Here is a 23,611-nt window from a genome sequence, read left to right on the forward strand (position 1 = left end):
TACTGCTTCCCAGCAGTAACACTAATGATGTTTTTCTTGAGAACACGCAAAACAGGCCAGCTGGGTGATGCCACCACGATGTGTTTACTTGCAATGCAACCCACAAGCAGGACCAATGCAGCCTAATTTAGTGCTGAAGAAAAAAAAACAACAACAAAACAAAATTCTGTCTCCCTCTTTCCTGTATGTTTTCAAGCTCCTACACATTTAGAGGGCTCCAAGTAGATGTTACCTTGCTGATGTGCTCTGGTGCTTGATCTGGCTGGCTGCTGAACTCACCACCTATCTGGAAGTCACTGACACAGGAAATCGAGTCTCTCAGCTCGGTGAGCTTCTGGCTGCCCAGTACAAGGACCGTCTGATAGGGTTTGTGATCTTTATGCTACAACGAAAAGAGCATATGAGCTTCAAATAAAAATCACTTGTCAGCATCAGTACTGCTCTTCAGTTGACAGCTTGAGGTCATTAGTGGCAGCATATGGCACATCACCTCACTGTGCAAGATGTTAAACAGCATCTTGCCTCAGCCTCTCCTAAGGCTACCATTGATTAGTTTTATCCAGAACCTCAAACCTCACTTTCTCCACCAGAAAGTGCAGGAAAAATAGAAAGTCTGAGAACACTTACCCCAAATCCAGAGAGAGTACTGCATTCTTCACATATTTAGTTTCAGGCTTTGAGCTTTCTATGAAATCAATTTACTGCTGAGTAATTGTTGCAAAAAATTCCTTCTGTAAACCACTAACAGAATGAAAGCCAGATTCTGACAAAGCCTTGAGAAGTTACCATGGTTGAAGGGTTTACCCCGCACCCACAGTGGACTCACCTGATTTTAACTGCTTGGGAAAGCAAGGTATTACCTGAGCAGGGAAGAGACATCAAAATACAACCTAGAGGATTTAGTACCAACCTTCTGAAATATGACAGGATAGAAGATGTTCAGAGTTAAAAGTAACTCTCCCTCCTCAACTAGATCTGTTGGATTGTCTGGCCTCTTTCCAATTGCATGTGACTCCTGGAAAAATAAAGATACATATATATATATATATTATACTGGCAACCACTTATATATCATAGCCCGTGGATAAAAGTCTGAGAAATGGATTTCTAACTGTAACTAATTTTTCACTGTGTAGCCTTCTGAACTGATAACAGCCTATTCCCTCCAAGATGGAAAGGTGAGAAACTGCTGTAATTACTGATTTCAAGCATTTTCCTTCACACCTCAGCTCTGGAGAAGCTGAGGTGTTTCCAGCAATTAGGAGACAGGTGGCTACTCCTTGGCTACTGAGAGGCCCTGTGTAAAGTAATTAAAGCCTGCTGCTGCTCTGTCCTCATGGAACCCAGCTGCCACCAACTTCCATCACTTACTGCTTTGAAATGCAGTACATATGTCTTTGGACATAAAGGGGGATTGCAACCCTCAACTTAAAGGCTGACCTAGAAACTAGCCACAGTATATGAAAATAAAAATTAGTGCAATGCTGCCTCCTATGAGGGAAGCTTGACATAGCTGGAGGTCCCAATTTCTCCAAAATCCAAAACAAAAATCCAGCAATGCCCTTGCCACACTATGTTTTAGAAAAGAAGAGAAAGCATTTCCACATTTCCATCCTACTTTGTGTTTAAGACATAGCCCAGCTGTGAGAATGAGGTGGGGCACTTTTCTGTGGCAGTTTCCTCCTTTTTAAATAAATCAAGAGAAAATACTGACTGCACAAACACTTCCTACCAGCACAGTGTTCTTAAGATTTAACAATAGGAGTGTGTACTGCTGTGAGACTTCAGTTCAGAGATACTTGTGCTCTATCCCTTGCATCTCCCTTCTTCATGCAACACACTCCAAACTCACGTTTCTTATTGCTGTCATCCTGTTCCAGTACACCATGGTCACAACCAGCTCTGACACACAAACCAGTTACCACGGCTTGCTTAAAGGATGCAGTTACTGTCCACATGCTCATTCTTCAGAAACAGAAATAAGGCAGCACTCACTGAAACCCTTTATGATGATTTCTATAGCAAATATTTTCTCAGGAATGTCCTAGGCTGAGCCCAACACAGTTGCTGCATCTCAGCTGATTCATGATGTTTACATTTTGTACCTGGACCTCTGAACAGTTGAAACAAGATCACTCATGACAGGCCAGGAAACCTCAAGGGGAAAAAATGTTTAATAGTAACAAGTGAGGCTTCTTCCTCACTACACCTCTGATAGCAGACAACCCCCACCCTTGGATACAAGGAGTGTTAGTGTGAATCTAAAGGAGCGTTGTATATGTTCAGTTAGCATAAATCTAAGGAATACTGTATATGATTAAATTAGCGTGAATGCAGACTCTCTCCTTTTTGATTAAGCATTGCTAATAGTTAATCTAAGACTAGCGCCGAGATGCCTTGGCCATCAGCTCACTCATTAATTAATGACAAGCATTTTGGTTTAGAATTAAAATGAGAGAGTTGCTATGAGAAATAGTTTTCAGTTGTTTCTGTGTAACAGGTCTTAGGATGCCACATCCACCAAGATCACCAAAGACCCCTGAAGAAAGGAATGCATGTGTGGAAGAAACTAAGTGGAGCCAAGAAGAATGACTCAGTGCCAATTACATAACTTATGTAGATTAGAATGAATATGTACTAGATAGGTAGAATATGTATGGACATATTGTATAACTATGATAAGGTAGGCGGCTTTGGTGTGCTTGATTTGTGAAAAACCACCAAGCACTCAGGCTTGCGCAACCCTGAAATAAATTTGCAGTGTCCCTACCGAGTGTGTGATTATTGGCTCACTGCACACCAGGTGACAAATCCACTTTTTGGATAACACCTCCATCCCTAATTTTTACAGTAGTTCCTGGCTTGCTTATTCAAGCCATGGACTCTGGCACCACAAAATTTAAAAACTTATGTTTTCCTTTCCTTTAACCAACTTTAATAGTTATGAAGAAATCTTAGAAAGAGACGTACCAAGAATAGTTAAAGGAATTCCAAGATGGCTTTTGAGGGGCTGATCACTACACCCCTGGTTCCTACAGCTCAGAATGGCTGAAAAATTTGGGTTACAAAGCTCACAATTAGGAACTTACTGCCACCATGTTCCTACTGTCTTCCTCCTTCAGCCATACAGAAACTAGCTCACAATCATTTACACATTAAAGCTTAGACTCCAACATAGGACTCCAGAAGCAAAAACATTATGCATTTTGTCTAGCTGTACAATAAGTTCTCATGATGCTCAATACAAGAGATGCCCTACACAATGCCTTAGTAGCAACAAATAAAAGCAGTCACACAGTGGTAAGGAGCTGCAGCTCTTCCTTACTACAGTAAGTACTAATAGACAGACTGTAAGAACAGAGTTCCTGTCCTGTCTTTCTAAAAAATGTCTTTAATCTTAATCATCACCTGCAAACACCATTACCTGCAAACATTTGTAGTGTACACAGATTCACAGCAATCAAAAAAACCCCAAACAATCAGAAGTTTTATTTTGGCTATATGGAACTGTCTTGAGATCCTACAAGATGACAGGGAACTTACCATCTCATAAGCAAGAGTTTCTTGTCTGCAAGCCCGATCCACAATAATTGTTTCTTCTCTCCTCTCTGATGCCTTCTTTCTAATTCTGAGGGGAAGAACACAGGACAAAATTTCTTTCAACAATTTCCATGCAGAATCTCTAGGTATATTTTTAAATGGCACAAGCTACTACAGTGCAGCTTTCAAAGAGCTTTCAAAGAGATTTGTGGCTGTCTTAGTATGACAGACTAACTTAGAATACTCTTGTCTCCTGACTCCCATAAAACCTGGTAGTACACAGGCCAGCTTGTGGATTTCAACTTGACTTTGTCTTTCCCCTTATGTGCAAATTACAAGGTTGTTTGTGGCAGTTTTACACATATGAGAAAAAGCAATAGAATATTATCTGCTGAGGCTCTCCTAACAAAGAATACTTCAATACCCTTGAGGAAGCTGTTTCAACTATCCCTCCCACTTTAGACGGATTCATGTTCAAGCAAAAAAACAAGAAAAAACCCACAAATATTCTCAACCCCATGACACAGATACTTTTCTAAAAAAAACTTCAGTAGCATTTGTAGAAGAAAGTATCATACACAGACTATCTACTAAAATACATGTATTTAACCACTGTATGAACATCAAATCCTTTTTAACTTCTAGGACCAGTCCATTTATCCTCCAGACCTCCCTGAAGGTTTTCAGTAACAATCAAACTTAACACTCATCACCACCCTAACACACTTATTTACATTGGTACTATGCAAACTGAAATTCAAGTCCAGCAAATGCCTCAACTGGCCAACTATGAGTTCAAAGTTCACTAACTAATAGAAACTTAACATGAATGGCTCAACCTCTGGAATGTACCAGTTGTAGGAATTAGTTCTATAAAGAGTGGGTTGAAATTAAGAGTTACCTGGCTACAGCCTCAGTACTTGCACTGTGGCTGTTACAATGTGACTGTGGGTTACTAGAGGTAAGAGCTACAGATTTATTTCACAAGGCTTTGGAGAAACCTCCTGCACATGATTGTGAGAAGTTCCTTGCGTGCTCCAAATTTAGGCGCTAGTTCAGAAGTTCCTAGGCCCAGAAAACCCAAGTTCTTCCAATAAGAAAGACTGCATCTTCTGTGTCTCTTAATAAAAAATTCCTAAAGTAACGTTCAAGCAGAAGGCTCATACCAATTATGCTACCAGAAGCTGGTATTTCTGCCCTTAGGCTATTTCTGGACACTGCTTCAGGAAGTACACCATGGCCTGGAAAGGGAACAAGCAGCCAGCCATGATTTTGTGCTTGTTTTCCACCCCACCCCACATCAGGTACTATGAGTGTACCATGCCAACATACCGAAGGGTCAGCAGACTGCTATCTTCAGGAATAACATCTGGGTCCTTTTCTTTATCAGAAGACATTAACATATCAATGCTAGGACAATAAAGAAAATACCTATTATACATTTTTTCAAAGTTACTTCATCACTAAAGTCAGTTAAGCTCTTCTTAAAAGGAACAAAGACAGAAAAATGTGAATAAGCAAGGCACAGTATGTATAGCTTCAATCAGGGCAAAAGGGCAGTATGGTTATGTGCTGGTTTTGGCTGAGAAGGGGTTAATTCTCCTCACTGTGGGGGTCAGCTACCTTTCCAGCTTCCCGCGCTCTGCCGCGTGGCGTGGCAGGGGGGGCTGGGAGGGGCAGGGCCATGGTGGGGGCAGCTGACCCCGACTGGCCAATGGCAGGTTCATTCCATACCATGTGACACCATGACCAGTATATGGAGGGGGGGGGCAGTGGCAGCGGCAGCGGCAGCGGGGAGGCGGCGCGGCGGCGCGGCGGCGGGTCGGCGAGCGGCGAGCGGCTGCGGCGCGGGCGGTTTGTTCCGGCGGTTCGTTCCCCCTCTCCCCTCCCTTCCTATCCCCCTCCCCCGGGGCTTTGCGCCTCTCGTTGTTCTCCTTTACATTGCATTTCTACTGTTGTTTCTTTTCATTTTCATTATTAAACTGTTCTTATCCCAACCCACGAGCGTTACCCTTCTGATTCTCTCCCCCATCTACCGGTGGGGGAGTGAGCGAGCGGCTGTGTGGGGCTGAGCTGCCGCTAAACCACGACAGTCTTTTTGGCGCCCAACGTGGGGCTCAAGGGTTGGAGATAACAACAGCTGCTGGTCCCAGCACCATGTTGTCCTTTTTGCAGTTGGTGTTAAAAATCGGTGTTGGTTGTTTGAGTCTGCTGTGTTCTGCTGTGATTAGTAATGTTTTGCCTACAAGATTTGTTATACAAACACTCGTTTTCAGCTTTATCTGGTATTTGGGGTTTTTGCTGAAACCGTTACTGTACTTCGGATACCACCTTGTTGAGGCAATTAGCAATTATACCTCCTCCTCTGAGAGATTTTATATGGAGGAAATACAGAATAATACCTTTGCAACTTTGTTCTATGATGTCTGTGCCTTTGTTACAACAACGTTTTTGTATCTTGAACATCCTTGGGTGGTTAAGGTGCACTTATTGTTAGTTTTTGGGCATGTTGTTTTGGTTTTGACTAAGCAACTTAAGAATATTACCCAGAAATCTGCCCCGAGGCTTGATAGTTACGAGTGGCAGGGCATGTGGGATAGCATGGGCAAATACTTAGGGCAGTGGGCACCCCCAGTGTTTTGGAGTTTCACCCCCGAACAAGTGCAGAATCCTAAAAAACTAGTAGAATATTTGGAGAAAGTATGTTGTTACGCTGGGAACTCCAGAGAGACACAGATAACTGCAACGTGCTGGGGTCTGGCCCATGCATACCGAGCCCTGCTCAACAGTATTCAGTGCCCCCAGGGGGAAGAGAATGTCTCTGGATTGAAATGCAAAGTGACTGGCACTGTAGACAATCCAGCCCTGACAACAGGCACTGCAGCCATTCAAACCCCCACAACAAGTACCGGAGCTAGCTCAGAAAATAAACCCGTACCAGTATCAGTTGCCCCCATACACAAGACAAAATATTGGAAGCGGACATCAACTCGTTTAGAACGGGATGATGAAGAACCAGGGCCATCGCGGGGAGAGGAGGGAGAAGTAATAAATGAAATAGAGACCACCCGATCCCTGTCCTTAAGCGAGTTGCGAGATATGCGAAAAGATTATAGCCGTCGTTCAGGTGAGCACATTGTCACCTGGCTGCTCCGATGCTGGGATAATGGGGCCAGTAGCCTGGAACTAGAGGGAAAAGAAGCCAAACAATTGGGATCCCTTTCTGGGGAAGGGGGCGTTGACAAAGCAATTGGAAAAAAACCACAAGCCCTCAGCCTCTGGAGGCGACTCCTGTCTGGAGTGAAGGAAAGGTATCCCTTTAAAGAAGATGTTACATATCGCCCAGGAAAATGGACAACTATGGAGAAAGGCATCCAGTATCTCAGGGAATTAGCTGTGTTTGAGGTGATTTATGGTGACCTGGATGATCAACGGTCATCCAAAGATCCAGATGAAGCCGAGTGCACACGACCCATGTGGCGGAAGTTTGTACGGAGCGCACCATCTTCGCATGCAAACTCATTGGCAGTGATGTCCTGGAAAGATGACGAGACACCAACGGTGGCAGAGGTGATAGATAGACTCCGGGATTATGACACAAATATCTCTTCCTCGCTTGTCTCTGCTGTGGAGAAACTATCCCAAGAGGTCCAGCAACTCAAAGAAGATCTGTCCTACTCCCCACCTCGACAGAGCAGTGTCTCAGCTGTTAGGAATAAGCGTCCTTTGGCTCAAAGAAGGGGATACACACCACGGGCCACCCTATGGTTCTACCTGCGTGACCACGGAGAGGACATGATGAGGTGGGATGGCAAGCCTACTTCGACCCTACAGGCACGAGTACATGAACTGCAAGGAAGAACAGTCACTCAGGGAGGCTCTTCCAGGAAAGCTGCTGCTCCAGTTTCCAGCGAGCAAGTCCCCAGACAGAGGAGTAGAAGCGCAGATTTTATTTCTAAGTGTAATAGAGGGACTCCTGACTCACATTTACAGGAAGTGAGTTGTGACTGCCATGATCAGGACTAGAGGGGCCCTGCCTCCAGCCGGGTGGAGGAAAGGGATAACCGGGCTTACTGGACTGTGTGGATCCGATGGCCTGGCACGTCCGACCCACAGGAGTATAAAGCTTTAGTGGACACCGGCGCACAGTGCACCTTAATGCCATCAAACTATATAGGGGCAGAACCCATCAGCATTGCTGGAGTGACAGGGGGATCTCAAGAGCTAACTGTATTGGAGGCCGAAGTGAGCCTAACTGGCAATGAGTGGCAGAAGCACCCCATTGTGACTGGCCCAGAGGCTCCGTGCATCCTTGGTATAGACTACCTCAGGAGAGGGTATTTCAAGGACCCAAAAGGTTACAAGTGGGCTTTTGGTGTAGCTGCCTTGGAGACGGAGGAAACTGAACAGCTGTCTACCTTGCCTGGTCTCTCAAAGGACCCTTCTGTGGTGGGGTTGCTGAAGGTCGAAGAACAACAGGTGCCAATCGCCACCACAACAGTGCACCGGCGGCAATATCGCACCAACAGAGACTCTCTGATCCCCATCCATAAACTCATTCACCAACTGAGGAGCCAAGGAATCATCAGTAAGACCCATTCACCCTTTAACAGTCCCATATGGCCAGTCTGGAAGTCTAATGGAGAGTGGAGACTAACAGTAGACTATCGTGGCCTGAATGAAGTCACTCCACCATTGAGTGCTGCTGTGCCAGACATGCTAGAACTTCAATACGAACTGGAGTCAAAGGCGGCCAAGTGGTATGCCACAATTGATATTGCTAATGCATTCTTCTCAATCCCTCTGGCAGCAGAGTGCAGGCCACAGTTTGCTTTCACATGGAGGGGTGTCCAGTACACCTGGAATCGACTGCCCCAGGGGTGGAAACACAGTCCTACCATTTGCCATGGACTGATTCAGACTGTACTGGAACAGGGAGAAGCTCCAGAACACCTTCAATACATTGATGACATCATTGTGTGGGGCAGCACAGCAGAAGAAGTTTTTGAGAAAGGTGAGAAAATAGTCCAAATCCTTCTGAAAGCTGGTTTTGCCATAAAACAAAGTAAGGTGAAGGGACCTGCACGAGAAATCCAGTTCTTAGGAATTAAATGGCAAGACGGTCGTCGTCAGATTCCAATGGATGTGATCAACAAAATAGCAGCCATGTCTCCACCAACTAGCAAAAAGGAAACACAAGCTTTCTTGGGCGTTGTGGGTTTTTGGAGAATGCATATTCCAAATTACAGTCTGATCGTGAGCCCTCTCTATCAAGTGACCCGGAAAAAGAATGATTTCAAATGGGGCCCTGAGCAACGACAAGCCTTTGAACAGATTAAACGAGAAATAGTCCATGCAGTAGCTCTTGGGCCAGTCCGGGCAGGACAAGATGTAAAAAATGTGCTCTACACCGCAGCCGGGGAGAATGGCCCTACGTGGAGCCTCTGGCAGAAAGCACCTGGGGAGACCCGGGGTCGACCCCTAGGGTTTTGGAGTCGGGGATACAGAGGGTCTGAAGCCCGCTATACTCCAACTGAAAAAGAGATATTGGCAGCATATGAAGGGGTTCGAGCTGCTTCAGAAGTGGTTGGTACTGAAGCACAGTTGCTCCTGGCACCCCGACTGCCAGTGCTGGGCTGGATGTTCAAAGGAAACATCCCCTCTACACACCATGCAACTGATGCTACGTGGAGTAAATGGGTTGCACTGATCACCCAGCGGGCTCGAGTAGGAAACCCCAGTCGCCCAGGAATCTTGGAAGTGATTATGGACTGGCCAGAAGGCAAAGATTTTGGATTATCACCAGAGGAGGAGGTGACACGTGCTGAAGAAGCCCCACTGTATAACAAACTGCCAGAAGATGAGAAGCAATATGCCCTGTTCACTGATGGGTCCTGTCGCCTTGTGGGAAAGCACCGGAGATGGAAGGCTGCTGTATGGAGTCCTACACGACAAGTAGCAGAAACTGCTGAAGGAGAAGGTGAATCGAGCCAGTTTGCAGAGGTAAAGGCCATCCAGCTGGCCTTAGACATTGCTGAACGGGAAAAGTGGCCAGTGCTCTATCTCTATACTGACTCCTGGATGGTGGCAAATGCCTTGTGGGGCTGACTGCAGCAATGGAAGCAAAGCAACTGGCAGCGCAGAGGCAAACCCATCTGGGCTGCCACATTGTGGCAAGATATTGCTGCCTGGGTAGAGAAACTGGTTGTAAAGGTACGGCATGTGGATGCTCACGTCCCCAAGAGTCGGGCCACTGAAGAACATCGAAACAACCAGCAGGTAGATCGGGCTGCCAAGATTGAAGTGGCTGAGGTGGATCTGGACTGGCAGCATAAGGGTGAACTATTTCTAGCTCGGTGGGCCCATGACACCTCAGGCCATCAAGGGAGAGATGCAACATACAGGTGGGCTCGTGATCGAGGGGTGGACTTGACCATGGATATTATTGCACAGGTTATCCACGAATGTGACACATGCGCTGCAATCAAGCAAGCGAAGCGGGTAAAGCCTCTGTGGTATGGGGGACGATGGCTGAAATATAAATATGGGGAGGCCTGGCAAATTGACTATATCACACTCCCACAGACCCGCCAAGGCAAGCGCCATGTGCTTACAATGGTAGAAACAACGACTGGCTGGCTGGAAACATATCCTGTCCCCCACGCCACTGCCCGGAACACTATCCTGGGTCTTGAGAAACAAGTCCTGTGGCGACATGGCACCCCAGAGAGGATTGAGTCAGACAATGGGACTCATTTCCGAAATAGCCTCATAGACACCTGGGCCAAAGAGCACAGTATTGAGTGGGTGTATCACATCCCCTATCACGCACCAGCCTCTGGGAAAATTGAAAGGTACAATGGACTGTTAAAAACCACACTGAGAGCAATGGGGGGTGGGACATTCAAGCACTGGGATACACATTTAGCAAAAGCCACCTGGTTAGTCAACACGAGGGGATCTGCCAACCGAGCTGGCCCTGCCCAGTCAGAAATCCTACATACTGTGGAAGGGGATAGAGTCCCTGTAGTACACACAAAAAGTATGCTGGGCAAAACAGTCTGGGTTCTTCCTGCCTCTGGCAAAGGCAAACCCATTCGTGGGATTGTTTTTGCTCGAGGACCTGGGTGCACTTGGTGGGTGATGCGGGAGGATGGAGAAATCCGATGTGTGCCTCAAGGGGATTTGATTTTGGGTGAAAACAGTCAATGAACTGAATGGCACAATGTGAACTGCTATATAATACTGTGTGTCACCTCTGTGTTGTATCAATGATATCAGAGTACGAGCCTCCCAACCCATGGAAGATCAACTATGAAACAAGCCGTGCAGCAGTGATGGAACGATGACTGACTCGGTATGCAGCAACCCAACGCCACACACCATCTCTCCCACCCGGAAAGACTGATACAACAGATGGAGTCCAGAGTCATGGACTGGGTGAACTCAATGGACGTTTTAATGGACATTTTACAGGGAAGATCCATGAACTAAGGGAATGATGTCTGTGTATTATGTTAAAGGATGGGAAGGGGAGGGGTGGTGGTTGGTACGGTTGTATTGCATCATATGGGACCTGGGCATGGTGTAAATGGTATGGAATAAGGGGTGGAGAATGTGCTGGTTTTGGCTGAGAAGGGGTTAATTCTCCTCACTGTGGGGGTCAGCTACCTTTCCAGCTTCCCGCGCTCTGCCGCGTGGCGTGGCAGGGGGGGCTGGGAGGGGCAGGGCCATGGTGGGGGCAGCTGACCCCGACTGGCCAATGGCAGGTTCATTCCATACCATGTGACACCATGACCAGTATATGGAGGGGGGGGGCAGTGGCAGCGGGGAGGCGGCGCGGCGTCGGGTCGGCGGGCGGCGAGCGGCTGCGGCGCGGGCGGTTTGTTCCGGCGGTTCGTTCCCCCTCTCCCCTCCCTTCCTATCCCCCTCCCCCGGGGCTTTGCGCCTCTCGTTGTTCTCCTTTACATTGCATTTCTACTGTTGTTTCTTTTCATTTTCATTATTAAACTGTTCTTATCCCAACCCACGAGCGTTACCCTTCTGATTCTCTCCCCCATCTACCGGTGGGGGAGTGAGCGAGCGACTGTGTGGGGCTGAGCTGCCGCTAAACCACGACAGGTTATTAAGATAAAGAACCAGAAGACAAAGAGCCCTGGAGTTTATGTCTGGCTTTCAGAGAGATTGGGTAAATTTTACCATTTATTCTGCATTCTGCCTAATGGAGTGCAGCTGCCTAGAGAGGTTTAACAAGGCCTGTTCAAAATATGTGTCCAATTCTTTTTATAAACTAAAAATGCCAGTGCCACTTGACTTCTTCAAATCTCATCCACCTACTCTGATTTTCTGATGATACATGGCAAAATAGATTCAACCAAAAGGAATCGTCAACCTCAGCCTGTTGGTAAAGCTAACACCCCTCAGGTACAAACATGGGCAAGGCACCATATTGCCATGAACTGCCATTGCTGTATTAAGACATTAATTTATGCCACATTTCTTCCAGTGGGAATAAGACAACACTTCTGCCAGAACTGACAGGTCCACTCTTCCTCGTATCCTTCTTTCCATCCTCAGACCCTTTTCTCCCTCACTCTTCCTGTGTTTGCACAGGAAAAGTACCCGAAGTATGTCCAACCATAGGTTTTTGCTGCAGTGCAAATCACTGCAGGATGTGGGAAGAAAAAGTGGAACTGCTTTTAGCTGCAGCCATGATTTAAATTGATCACACAAATGTTAGGTTTTCATAACATAAACGGAGGATGGAATTTCTCATAAACATGCCACAAAAAATTAATCCTGTCGGATATCATACATAGTCCTTTGCCAGTTTTATAACATAAGGTTCACCCAGGCCATTCTATAAGCAGACCAAATGATCCATGTGAAGGCATCAGATTAGATCCCGTAAGATATCAATTACCTTTTTAGAAACATACAGAATAATGCTGACTCAAAGACAGTAATGATTTTGTATTAATCAGAAAAGAATTTTATCCAACTTAAAAATAGTCTGAGAAAATATTATTTAAAAGAGAGAAGTATCACCCACTTCAAATCAGACTTATCTCTTTTGTCTTTCTAGTGTTTGCAGACTATATAAAAGCAGGGCTTATACCACTGCCTAAGTCCATGCACAGTTTCAATCCCAGCGAACTCCTGTGCAAACCCATCTCTTTGTGGGACAAACAAATCATTTATGAAGTCCAGGAAAAATTTTTGGAGTGTACCATTTATTCTTGATATAATTTATGATTTGATTATATGCTTTTTCATTATGGTGTCCCCCATAATCTTACAATGTTCCCCATGCCAACAATACTAAGCTTGGTAATACTATCACTACAGTAATGAATAAGCCTTTAGAGTGGAACTGCAGAGGAATATACAGTGAGAAACAGAAGTCTGGAATCAACTGGTATCAGCTTACAATAAGGAAGTCAAGTGACAAAATTTTGGTTGTGAGTAGATGGCATAGTTCTAATGACCCAATAAAGTCACCCTGTGCTGAAGATAATTTGAATTTACTATTGTTTAGTTAGTTTCTTACCATCCAGCAGTACACAGAGATTTAACCTTCCTGTCTTACAGATTTAATCACAAATAGAAAATCGAGTCCTCCAGAAGCACCATTTTGAAAGAGACTATGCAGCAATTAGTCATAACCTCCTGGAAATGGAATTGACCTTATCTTTAGATTACCACTTGAGGAAGTGGAGGCAGAGACATCCGAGTGAGTCCTGTATCAAGTGCAGACTGATCCACAGCTGAGGAATAGTAATTCAACATAAATGAGGAGAACAGCACTTTGGAGAACAAAGAACAAACCCCATTTAGATGGGGCTGTTCTCCATTCAGCATGGATTAAGCGTTATGAGTAGCCCACCTACTGAAGTAATATATAGCCCCTGACAGGTAAAGCAACTCACAACCGACCCTTCTGTGGAATCCACATCCCACTAGCCTGAGCAGACTATTTATCTAAGTCTTCCTGCACATGGATTAGTGCCCCATTCACCAAACATCCCCAAGCCACTCCAAGACCTATCATTTTGAAGAAATGACTGGGTATTTTGGTCTTTAAACACCACATAGGTTACCTACTGGATCTGAAAATGTCTATTACCTACCATTGTGAAGTTTCACCTGCACTGAAGGTGAGTTTTTCATTTCCCTTCTATGCATACATATGAGGTCAGAACTCATCACAATACTTGTGGTTTCCTTCTGCTCCCACAGCTCTAGGACAAAGATCTCTGGCTCTGGTACCCACACCATGCCCACTAATTGCCTGCTGCAGGGAAAAAAACTAATGTTCCACAGAAAGCAGCTCCAAGCAGACAGTGTAAAATAGCTGGCACGTAAGCTGCTTCCTCTTTTTCTTTGTTAGGACAGAAAGGTAGCTAGTACAAAGAGAAACTGCCACTGAATCCCTAACCTTCAGGAGCCATTTCTCACTCCTGGAAAGTCAGAAACCCTCAATTTCTAAAGGAATGTTGCATGCAGAACACCTTTTTCAGTATTTTGAATCAGTATAATAATTCATTACATATGTCATTGTATGACATGCTCTAAGCCTTGAAAGGCTTTGCCATATGGCCTTTTATACTGGCCAAGCTGGAGCTTCTCCCAGGTAACTCCACTGCAGGCACACCACATCACTTAGGAGGAAACCAGGCTTTACAAATGAGAAGTACATGCTAATCCCTCCAGAAATTAAGGCTAAGTAGTCAGTGTCATACACCTAACAGACAAAAGTACAGGCAATACAAAGTTTGCACCTGGCACACCTCACTCCTGACAGCCACAAGTGTGGGATTCCACCATGTCCCCACACAGAATAGTCCCTGCATGCAAGACAAATACACTCCGCGCACTCAGCTATGGGTGAGGGTAAAACACTAGCCATACTGTTTAACAGACACTGAAGTGAAGTACAGGAGAGTGACAAGGAACAGCAGTTGAAGGTCTCACTGGAAAAAAGTATGCAAAATATTATATGAAATTTATGTGCCTGAGAAGAACATTTCAAGGTGGAAATAAAAAGGCTAAAGACAAACCTGTGAAAATTTGGATATAGAAATAGACTATCAGTGAAGCCTTTAATCACAGTGACTTTACTTTTCTCAGAATATTCTGGCTGCATAATGAGCTTTCTCAGTTTTAGAAACTGGAAGATGCTTTAGTATTTTGCCTGACATTTTCATAGTAAGCAGATACAGTATTTACATTACTCCTTATATTGCATGTATTTTAAGGGCAGTACTTTCATCACCTCTGAGACACTAATACTACAAAACGCTAAATGCTAATACGTTAAGTCGCTAACACTAGCTTAATGCAGCTTTATAACACGCCCTAGAGATATTTACAACTACCCCTTCTAATAAAACAAGAAGGTGAAGTAAGGCTGAAGTGGAATAAGGTACCTGTAAGCCTCACCTTCCTTGGTTACCTAAAATCCACACCGGTTTGAGTCTTAGCCTGTCCTACACATACAAAAGAAATCACTCAGAAGGCAAAATACAATAACGTAACTTCGCCTCTCCAACACTTAAGCACTTCAATTGCTCAAACAGCAATAATGAATCCCAAGGTAAACCTCTTTGGTCACAGAACACTAAGGCATTTAAACAAAACTTAAAGCTTTACCCTCTTGACACCTTGGTTATTTAAGAGAACTACTGATGGAATCTCCTAGCTAAGGACACCATTTTACCTGTTTAAAATCTGACGAAAACCCAAGCAATCTCTGTAACGACTGCCTGCACACAACTCGAGCAGTATGCAAAGCATTCCTGCCAAGTCAAATCAAGTGAGTGAAGACGGATTTTTTTTTTCCTGCATTCCATTTGCAGGAATGTGTTACAGGAAGAAAATAGAAGGGGGGGTGCGGGTAATTAACCACAACACACTGAGATGCACAGAGCATTAAACAGCTTTTAAACATTATATGCTTTCTCCTTCCCAGAAGACTCTAAATTGTCAAGAATACTTAAATATATACTATGTCACTATATTCTAAAAAATATTTAACTACGGATATTGAAAAACTTCATGCTGAGTCTATGAAAGACTCTCTTAACCTATTACTATTTTAAAATTAGGCATAGGAGGATTACCCACATCTTCCCATCTCTCTTCCACCCAAAGAAAACCTCCTTAACTTGCCAAAAGTTCCCTTACAAGTAGTTCACAGTCAGAAAAATCTGTGTCTATATCCAGGCTGTGTTCACTTCAGCATCTAGAAAGCTGTATTTATGACAATAATAAATGTGACCGCAAGACACCATGGAACACATCTTGGTGTAGTTCAGTGTTTTCATCTCTTCTCAAGGGAGGAATACAAACAGTTCAGAGCATGCGAGTGAAAGTGACCACAGGTAGAAATTTGAGGTTGGCGAATATTAAGGAGAATCTCAATAGGCTAGGACTATTTAATTTAAAAACAAAACCACATGGAGAATAGGGACTGGGATTTCCAACCTGCAGAGGGGAAAGGTCACATCAGAATGTGCAGGTTTATTTTCATTCTCCTGCAAAGCCAACAAGCAGCTGCCAGATGATCTGTTCTCTCCCCCTCATAGACTGTCCTTTTTTTCTTTCCCAAAACTCTTCACTATACAGCACCACTTTCCACAGTACAATTGGCAGCAGACAACACTGCTCTGTACTACCAGCAAACGCAGACAACAGATGAAATGTAGCCGTCATAGATTAAAGAAAGCAGAACAGAAGAAAAGGCAGAATGAATGAAGGGGAAAATACATGAAGCATAGAAAATCTGCTTGGAATTCAAGTGGAAATAGCAAGAGACAGGCTTAAGCAACAGGGTCACTGCAGAGAATAAGCCATGGCATATGAGCAATCAAGGACTACATCTGCACTGGGAAAGCTTACAGAGTAATTCCCACAGTTGCTGCCACACCAGCATACATGAACGGTTTTTAATACTAACATCAGCCTCTATTTTTACTAAGCCTAGCAATGGCAAGACACTACCCATGTCACCAGAACCATGACAGCTAAAGTAAAGCATTGTTTCAGATAAACTAGTATTAGAAAAATCAAGAATGCCTGGCAAATTTCTTCTCTGTTGGCAAGGTGAGATATAATTCAGTATGTGTTGTCTTCTTCCTGATTAAAAATGCACCTAGAAGTGTTGATTTCTGAATAGCTTACTAAGCTCTCATCATTACACACAACACTCATGCTCAGACATAGAACTCCGTGCTCCTGGGCTCCTATTCCTATTCTCTGATCCTTGCCTTTTACTAAAGGAACAAATATTCCTGTCTTTCTCCTTCCTCTGAGGTACCATCATTATTTAAACCAACAGTAATTATCACATGAACTTTGTGCAGTTAATGACTTTATCACAAATAATGTTGCTAATGTTGTTTTTGCTGCCATACTACCGCCATAATTTGGGGTCTAACTCTGAAAGCATTTTGAAGGAAATACGACAGAACACCTGCATTTTTTTATATGCATCTTGCATGCAGGACACTCAAGGAAAAGCTGTCAAGGACAATATATAGTGCAATTCTAGCTACGTTTACCTAATTATGCCTTCTGCATCACTTCTGAGACTATGTTCATTCTACTCAGTTCATGAAAGTGAACAACCTCCATTTTGCATTTGAAATAGCTCTTAAGTACTTCTGCACCTCAGATGAAGCAATAACTGGAGGACAGAACTTGCTTAAAGGTATATAGATAGCAACAGAACTCTGGCACATCTTCCTTACTGATGAGCTACAGACAAACCATCAATTGTGATGCTTTCTGCAGGAATTACTACCTGAAATCAGGCCTCTTCTACAGATGAGAGATGATTCTCACTATTCACATGACCTGAAAGCCCTCCAGCTTTAGCATCGTAAATCCTGCAGCTTCAGCCCCTAAATGGGTTCTCTTTTTCTTTCAATGCTAGTTTGAAATTCACCGGTCCACAAATATGAGCAAAGTTACAAGTGCAAAACGTTTTTTTGTTCCTCAGCCCCTGTGCCACGGAGGATGCCTGGCCAAACAGCACTATCTCCCATGCAGGGAAGCACTTGCACAGCTTCGACTTCACCACCAGCCTCAGCAGAAGCAGTCAGCAGAAACTGAGTACCCACACAAGCTCAACAGTCAGGGTACGTTGCCAGTCACCAGACCTCACTAAACGATGGTAACATAGATGCCTGGTTCCCTTCCTTCGTATAAGGTGTGCCGTTCATTTTGCAACTGGGGCCTTTGAAAACGACGCACGTGTTCAGACAACTTACGTTTTACCTAACGAGAGATCCGTGTCTAAGTATTTACATGAGCAATTTGTTAAGTACTGAACTGTCTGTTGGTGAATTCAAGGCTGCAAGTTTCCGCCGGTGGGGCATTACCCTTTATAAACTCGATCTTTTCCTTCTCCACCTCGTATTCACCCGGAGATAAAACCCCCCACGCGGCACACACTCGGAAAAGGCTGTTCAGAAGCGGTTTTGCCCAGGTACCGCTTGCAGGAACCAGTGCAGCGTCTGAACGACAGGACCCATCGGCCCGGGGAGGCCTGCCCTGCCCGGCACGGAGGGCGGCCGGCGGCGGCTTCCCGCTCGGACCGGGCCCGCCAACCGCCGCCTGGAGAAAGCCCGTGGCTTCGGCCCTTCCTTGGGTCCGGCAGCAGTCCCGAGGCTCGGCGAGCGGCCTCCCCCACCCCCGCCCGCCACCAACACCACCTGCAGACGGCCCGCAGCTCCGCCACGGTCTCCGCCGCGCAACCCAGTTGTGCCGCTACGGCCTCCTCCTCCTCCTCCTCCGCCGCCGCCGCCTCCGTCGCCAGCGAGAGGTCGGGCGGCGCCAGCTGTTGCCGCCAGCAGAGGCCTAGGGCGCCGAGGCGGAAGGCGCGGGTGTACAGCTCCGCCGCCTCGTAGTCGGGTGCTGCCGCCGCCGCCATGGCCGCTCGGGCCCGCGCCCGGCCCGCTGGGGCCTGTAGTCCGCTGCGGCGACCGTTAACGGCCGCCACAAAAAGACGTCACGGTCTCTTCAGGCGCGGAGGGAAGGCAAGGCTAGACTAGCCGAGGCTAGGCTAGGCTGCCGCCCCCGGACGGGCGCCGCGGGTGGCGGCGGGAGGGACTGCTGGCCCGCCTTGCCGCGCCGTCACGGGGCGGGAGAGCGGCTGTGGAGCTCCTCCTGCCTCGCTTGGGAAGCGCCTGGAACCGTTCTGGAAAAAAAAAATCCTGAAAACCCCCCAAACAAATACACAAAAAACCCCAAAACCCACAAACCTGAAGTCATTAAAAACGCACCGTACCCGGGGTTTTACGGAGGTACAAAGTCTTTCATCATGCTTTGTTGAAAAATTGCACTTTATCGTCTCAAAGTGAATGCTTACCCCTTGCCGACCCCCTCTTTTATAGCATTGTGGCACTTAGTACTACAATGAACAAGTTTCCTGAGGCATGTAGCAACTTACCTTGCTCTCACCACTCATGCCATTGCTTTAAAAAAATAGATCCGTTGGCCTCCACCTTTCTTCCTAGCCACGTGGGATTAATGGTGCACTCTGGTTGCTCCAGGGGCAATTTTTTAGGGAATATACAAAGAACGCCACAGTGGACAACTGCAGAATACTCTTGTGTTAGAGCACCTGGCAATGCCATGCTGGAACAGCTTGACAAAGCCACCGTGAGCGCTGCCTGTTAAGAAAGAGAAGTTATTCTGCATTGAGGTAACCTGATGCACCTGTTGCACGTACCAGTTGAACCACAGCCTTCTGCCTCAAGCCAAAATATCTATTACTTCTGGAAACACAAAAACAATACTCAAAGCTGTGTGAGCAGGTGGTGTGTTGGAGCAGAGGGTGAAGGTAACACCAGAAAAAGTTCATGGAAGGAGATCAGGTCTGTGCAAGCTGCATGGAAGGGGTAGGATGCCAAGAGTAGAGGGTGGTCACAATATTTGCCTGCTGCTTTCACAAAGGAAAGTTGTTAAGGTGGAGGGGAAGGAATGTAACAGCACAACCCTATGATATAAGAGCATATTTTGCTTCATTTAGCAACAGCAGCATGGTCTAACACCATTATACTTCCCCCAGTTATATTTAGACATGCACTGCATTTCAGTGCTGAATACCTTTATTACCTCTCACTCACCTCTGCCTCTTAATTACGGTTATTATTGCTCATTATGGAAGTTTTGCTAAGCTTCGGCCTATTTTTCCTGTAGTTGTTGACAGTGCCTCTTTCCTTCTTCAGCTACACCCTCTGCTTTCTTCATCCCTCACCTTTGCACACCATAACACTCCCCAGGTCTTGATGAAGGATTGTTGCACTTGCTTCCTGCTGTATCCTCCCTGAAACCTACTAGTTGTTCCACGACGGATCCTCATTCCAATTTCCAAAACCATGCTTGCCTTTTTATGTGTTTGTTGTTATCTCCTGTGCTCTCTTTATGTTATGAACATACCTTTCCCCTTTGTGTACTTGCAACACCACGTGAAATTTGACAACTCCCCGTTTCTTATCTGATGTAGCCACATCTAGGGTGGAAGTGACAGGGCTGTATTGATCTAAGTGCACTGTTGAAATAAACATGTAGGAGCAATCTGGGTCAAGAGTAGCAGGATTAAACCCTGCTCTTCCAGAAAACTAGTAGAAATTTTTAGTGTTTGTACAAAGGAAGTTAGATACTCGTTTCAAAAACCTTCTTTGGAAAACCAAATATGCCAAAACTGGAGAAATCAGTGGACTGGATTTTTTTTCTAAGACCATGTGAAAACAATATCACAGAATTCGCCAGCACAAGGAGGTCACTGCCGACCACACCACCATCACAGAGGGGAGCAAGGTTTGGAAGGGGCTAGAGACTGTTGTGTTGTAATTATCCATGCTTCTTGGGCTGCTCAGTTACATATATGAATTTCCCCCACTGCCTCTCTTCCTTCTCCCCATGACAGGTTTTATTTTGGAGGTCTTCTGCATTAGTTAAAAAACCCAATGTAAAGTACGTAAACTTCAAGCAGGAAGACTGTGTAAGTAGAAGCTTAAGGAGCAGCTAAGTTGAAAATACCAAAGCTGAGTATTTTTAACCATGGCTGAGTAATATGTTTTCTGTTCCATTTCCAAACTTCAGTACTAAGAAGTCATATACTTACAAAGCAACTCTGCTCAATCCAAATCCTCTTAAGAACAAAGAGAGCTTTTTATTTTGATAGCTTGGATTTAATCTGCCCTTTATATACTAGGCACAAAGCACATGGGCATTTCAAGGTTTCCAAGAGGTACTTACTTTTCTGTGCTGGAGACTTTAATACTTCAATATTAAAGCAGTGAAGGATGTATGAAGAATTAAAACGGTGTAAACCAGGCAGGTATTATGGTATTATGCTGACGTCTTTCAGATGAGAAGTGCTGAAATCCAAAGAGCATTGGAATTTCATCAGAGTTTGAGGAAAAGTGGAGATAGTGCCAAAGGCAACTGGAAGACTAGCTAATAAAAGCACCCTACATGCAAGAGGAATAAAGAGAAATTGTAATTAACGTGCTACTGAAGGAATCACGTAGCCTGTATTTTGCAGTACGGTGGTATCCCGCAACCTTAGGAGACTGATTTGCAGAGCTCACATGTGCACAACTCCAGCTACTGTGGATACATAACCATTCTGAAAAGCTGGTCCTAAATGGTCCAGGAAGTCTAAGGCAAAGACATTAATTAAAGCCCTTAGTTCCAGCCTAGTCTTTTACCACAAGAAACACCTTTCATGCCTTTCTTGATTCATACAGCCTCAGAAATACATAAATAATCACATTCCACAGCGGTATTGAATAGTACTTGCTGTAAGAGACATAGTCTTAATATAATGACATGGTAATTCTTATTAAAGGAAGTTTTGTGCCTTAATCATAAATCAGATTTTATGGTATTCTCAGCCCTGGGTCACATCACTAAATTTAGAAAAGTCATTTAAAGTATCCTGGGCTTCCGCTTCAACCCAGAAAAATCACCGTGATCGTCACTTATGTTCCAACGGGAGTGTCATGACAGTAACAAAATTATGTCTGTAAGTAGTCTGAAAAAACTTTGGAGAATCAGTGCTGAGCATTATTTTTATTTTGTATTTTAGAATCGGCTTTGTCCTTGTTCATTACCTCAATCTTAAGCTCGCTGGTACCTTTGTACCTTCACAGACACCGAACATTGTCACTGGTTTTTAAGCACTGACTGTCTTGGCACTGCAATTACAGAGATACGGAAAGATTCCAGGGATGTAACTTTAGGAGATGGGGCTTCAACAGCTGTCAGCTTTTGGTGGCCATACCCTGTACTGCAGGCCTTTGTTCTGAGGGTGCAGCTGTCTTCTAGATGGCAGCACCCAAAGCATTGATCAAACCCGGTTGAAAGTACTCCCCCAGTCCTTCTGGGGGAGCGTTTTTTAACCTGGCCTAAGATAAGCCATAGTGTTTGCAGTATGATCTCACATAGGGTTGCATCAGTACAACCAGCCTGGTGTTCCCCAAGAGTGGGAATGAATGGGAAGGCCTAGCAATGTCTTGCTCATCACTGCTTCCGAAATTCCCATGCCAATGAACAGTAGTCTGGGGGTGTGACAATCTTTGCATCAAAGGCTGTCAAAGGCAGCCACTCGCATCTTTCACCATGACACCTGAACAGGAGTGATTTATGCCTAAAAGGTAGCTATAGGTGGGACAAAGAGTAGCTTATATTACTTTTACAATAAAGTAAAATATCAATACATTCATAAAAGCTCTGCAGAGATCTTTAATGTCTAAACAGATCACATAAAAAACTGTGCAGGCAGTTTGAAAGCTGTGTAACTAAAATATAATTCTGTCCAAAGACAGAAGTTAAACTGGTTTTTAATGTCTCTCCCCAAAAGAGAGAGGAGTTCCCAAGGATAGCATGTTGTTTTGCTATCACCCAAGGTACAGAGAAACAATAAAAAAAAACCCAAAAGGGACAGAAACATCCTGTGGTTGGTAATTTCTGAACTGCTTCATGGGCAAATCTTGCTGTTACATAACCCCAGTGAGAGTCGAATGCAGGATGCTTTCATCTCATGAATGTTGAGCAGTCAGAGTGATTTTCCTGAAGGGTTTCCATCTACTTCTAATGCTTGTTCTTGCTTGCCATTAAAACAGCTGAAAATGGAAGAGGAAGACAAGCTTAAGAGAGACGGTGACATGGATGCATACAATCCAAACCAGACCAGGCCTTAAATGTTGCTGACCCAAGTCATTCTGATGTTTACAGCTGAATAAGCGTATATTACTGGAATAAGGAACAAAGAAAGACACAGAGCAGCAGTAGTATCAGAGTGGACACCATCTACAGTTGTAGAGTATGTTACATATTATTTTCAGCCAAGAACAAGCACAGACATAAATAAAATTTTCATCAGGAACTCAAGCTGCTGCAGTTGTACCAAACTTTTACTCCAGCAGTAATTTCCCAGCATTCTCATTTCAAATCTGGTTTGTACAGTGAAACACTTCAACAATACAAAAGTGCAAACCATGGATGCTGTTTTCACTTGTAGCTTCTTTGGAGATTCATCACAGATATCGTTCTTGGATTTGTGTATGCACTAGATCATGTTTGCTGTTTATTATGAGTTGGAAAGGCATGCTTCATGAAATCACATTTGGACTTGAAACTCCATTGGTGAAATGCCCAGCTAGAAAATATGACACATCTGTGATATTTGTAAGACAAGGAATTATATTAATTTAAGATGCTTTTGCATATTAGCTACACGCCAGAGAACCTTCTGGTTTTATTCCCTAGTGCCTAAGAGTCAAACCCTCTTCAGATATGCTATTCACTTTCTTTTTGTGAAAACTGAATGTTTGTGAAACTAATGGAGTTTCCAAATTCAGTTGTGAAGGAATGTTATCATAGGCAATGGATGAAAAGTACCTTAGAGAACAGCATTTTAGAAGAGGTTGTAAAATAAATTGCTTCTTACATCAGGGAAATAACACAGCCTATGGGGACATTACAATGTAAGAATTATAACATAAAGATGTAGCATATATTAAGTCCTGATCCACCTTGATGGGATCTCTTTTCG

General features: G+C 44.6%; 1 protein-coding gene across 1 annotated transcript in view; it reads right to left on the reverse strand.

Moving 5' to 3' along the window:
- Window positions 1–18,646, reverse strand: part of SNAPC3 (small nuclear RNA activating complex polypeptide 3) — a 30,390-nt gene extending 11,744 nt beyond the window's left edge. The window contains exons 1-5 of the mRNA XM_075079158.1: window positions 18,258–18,646; window positions 4,873–4,950; window positions 3,544–3,628; window positions 911–1,015; window positions 233–382 (exon numbers count right to left, since the gene is read on the reverse strand). Of these exons, the coding sequence (XP_074935259.1) occupies window positions 233–382; window positions 911–1,015; window positions 3,544–3,628; window positions 4,873–4,950; window positions 18,258–18,475 (636 nt within the window). The 5' untranslated portion in view covers window positions 18,476–18,646. The remainder of the gene's footprint in view (window positions 1–232; window positions 383–910; window positions 1,016–3,543; window positions 3,629–4,872; window positions 4,951–18,257) is intronic.
- Between the last annotated feature and the right edge of the window lie 4,965 nt (window positions 18,647–23,611).

Source organism: Phalacrocorax aristotelis, chromosome Z (genome assembly GCF_949628215.1).
Source record: "Phalacrocorax aristotelis chromosome Z, bGulAri2.1, whole genome shotgun sequence".
Lineage (NCBI taxonomy): Eukaryota > Metazoa > Chordata > Aves > Suliformes > Phalacrocoracidae > Phalacrocorax > Phalacrocorax aristotelis.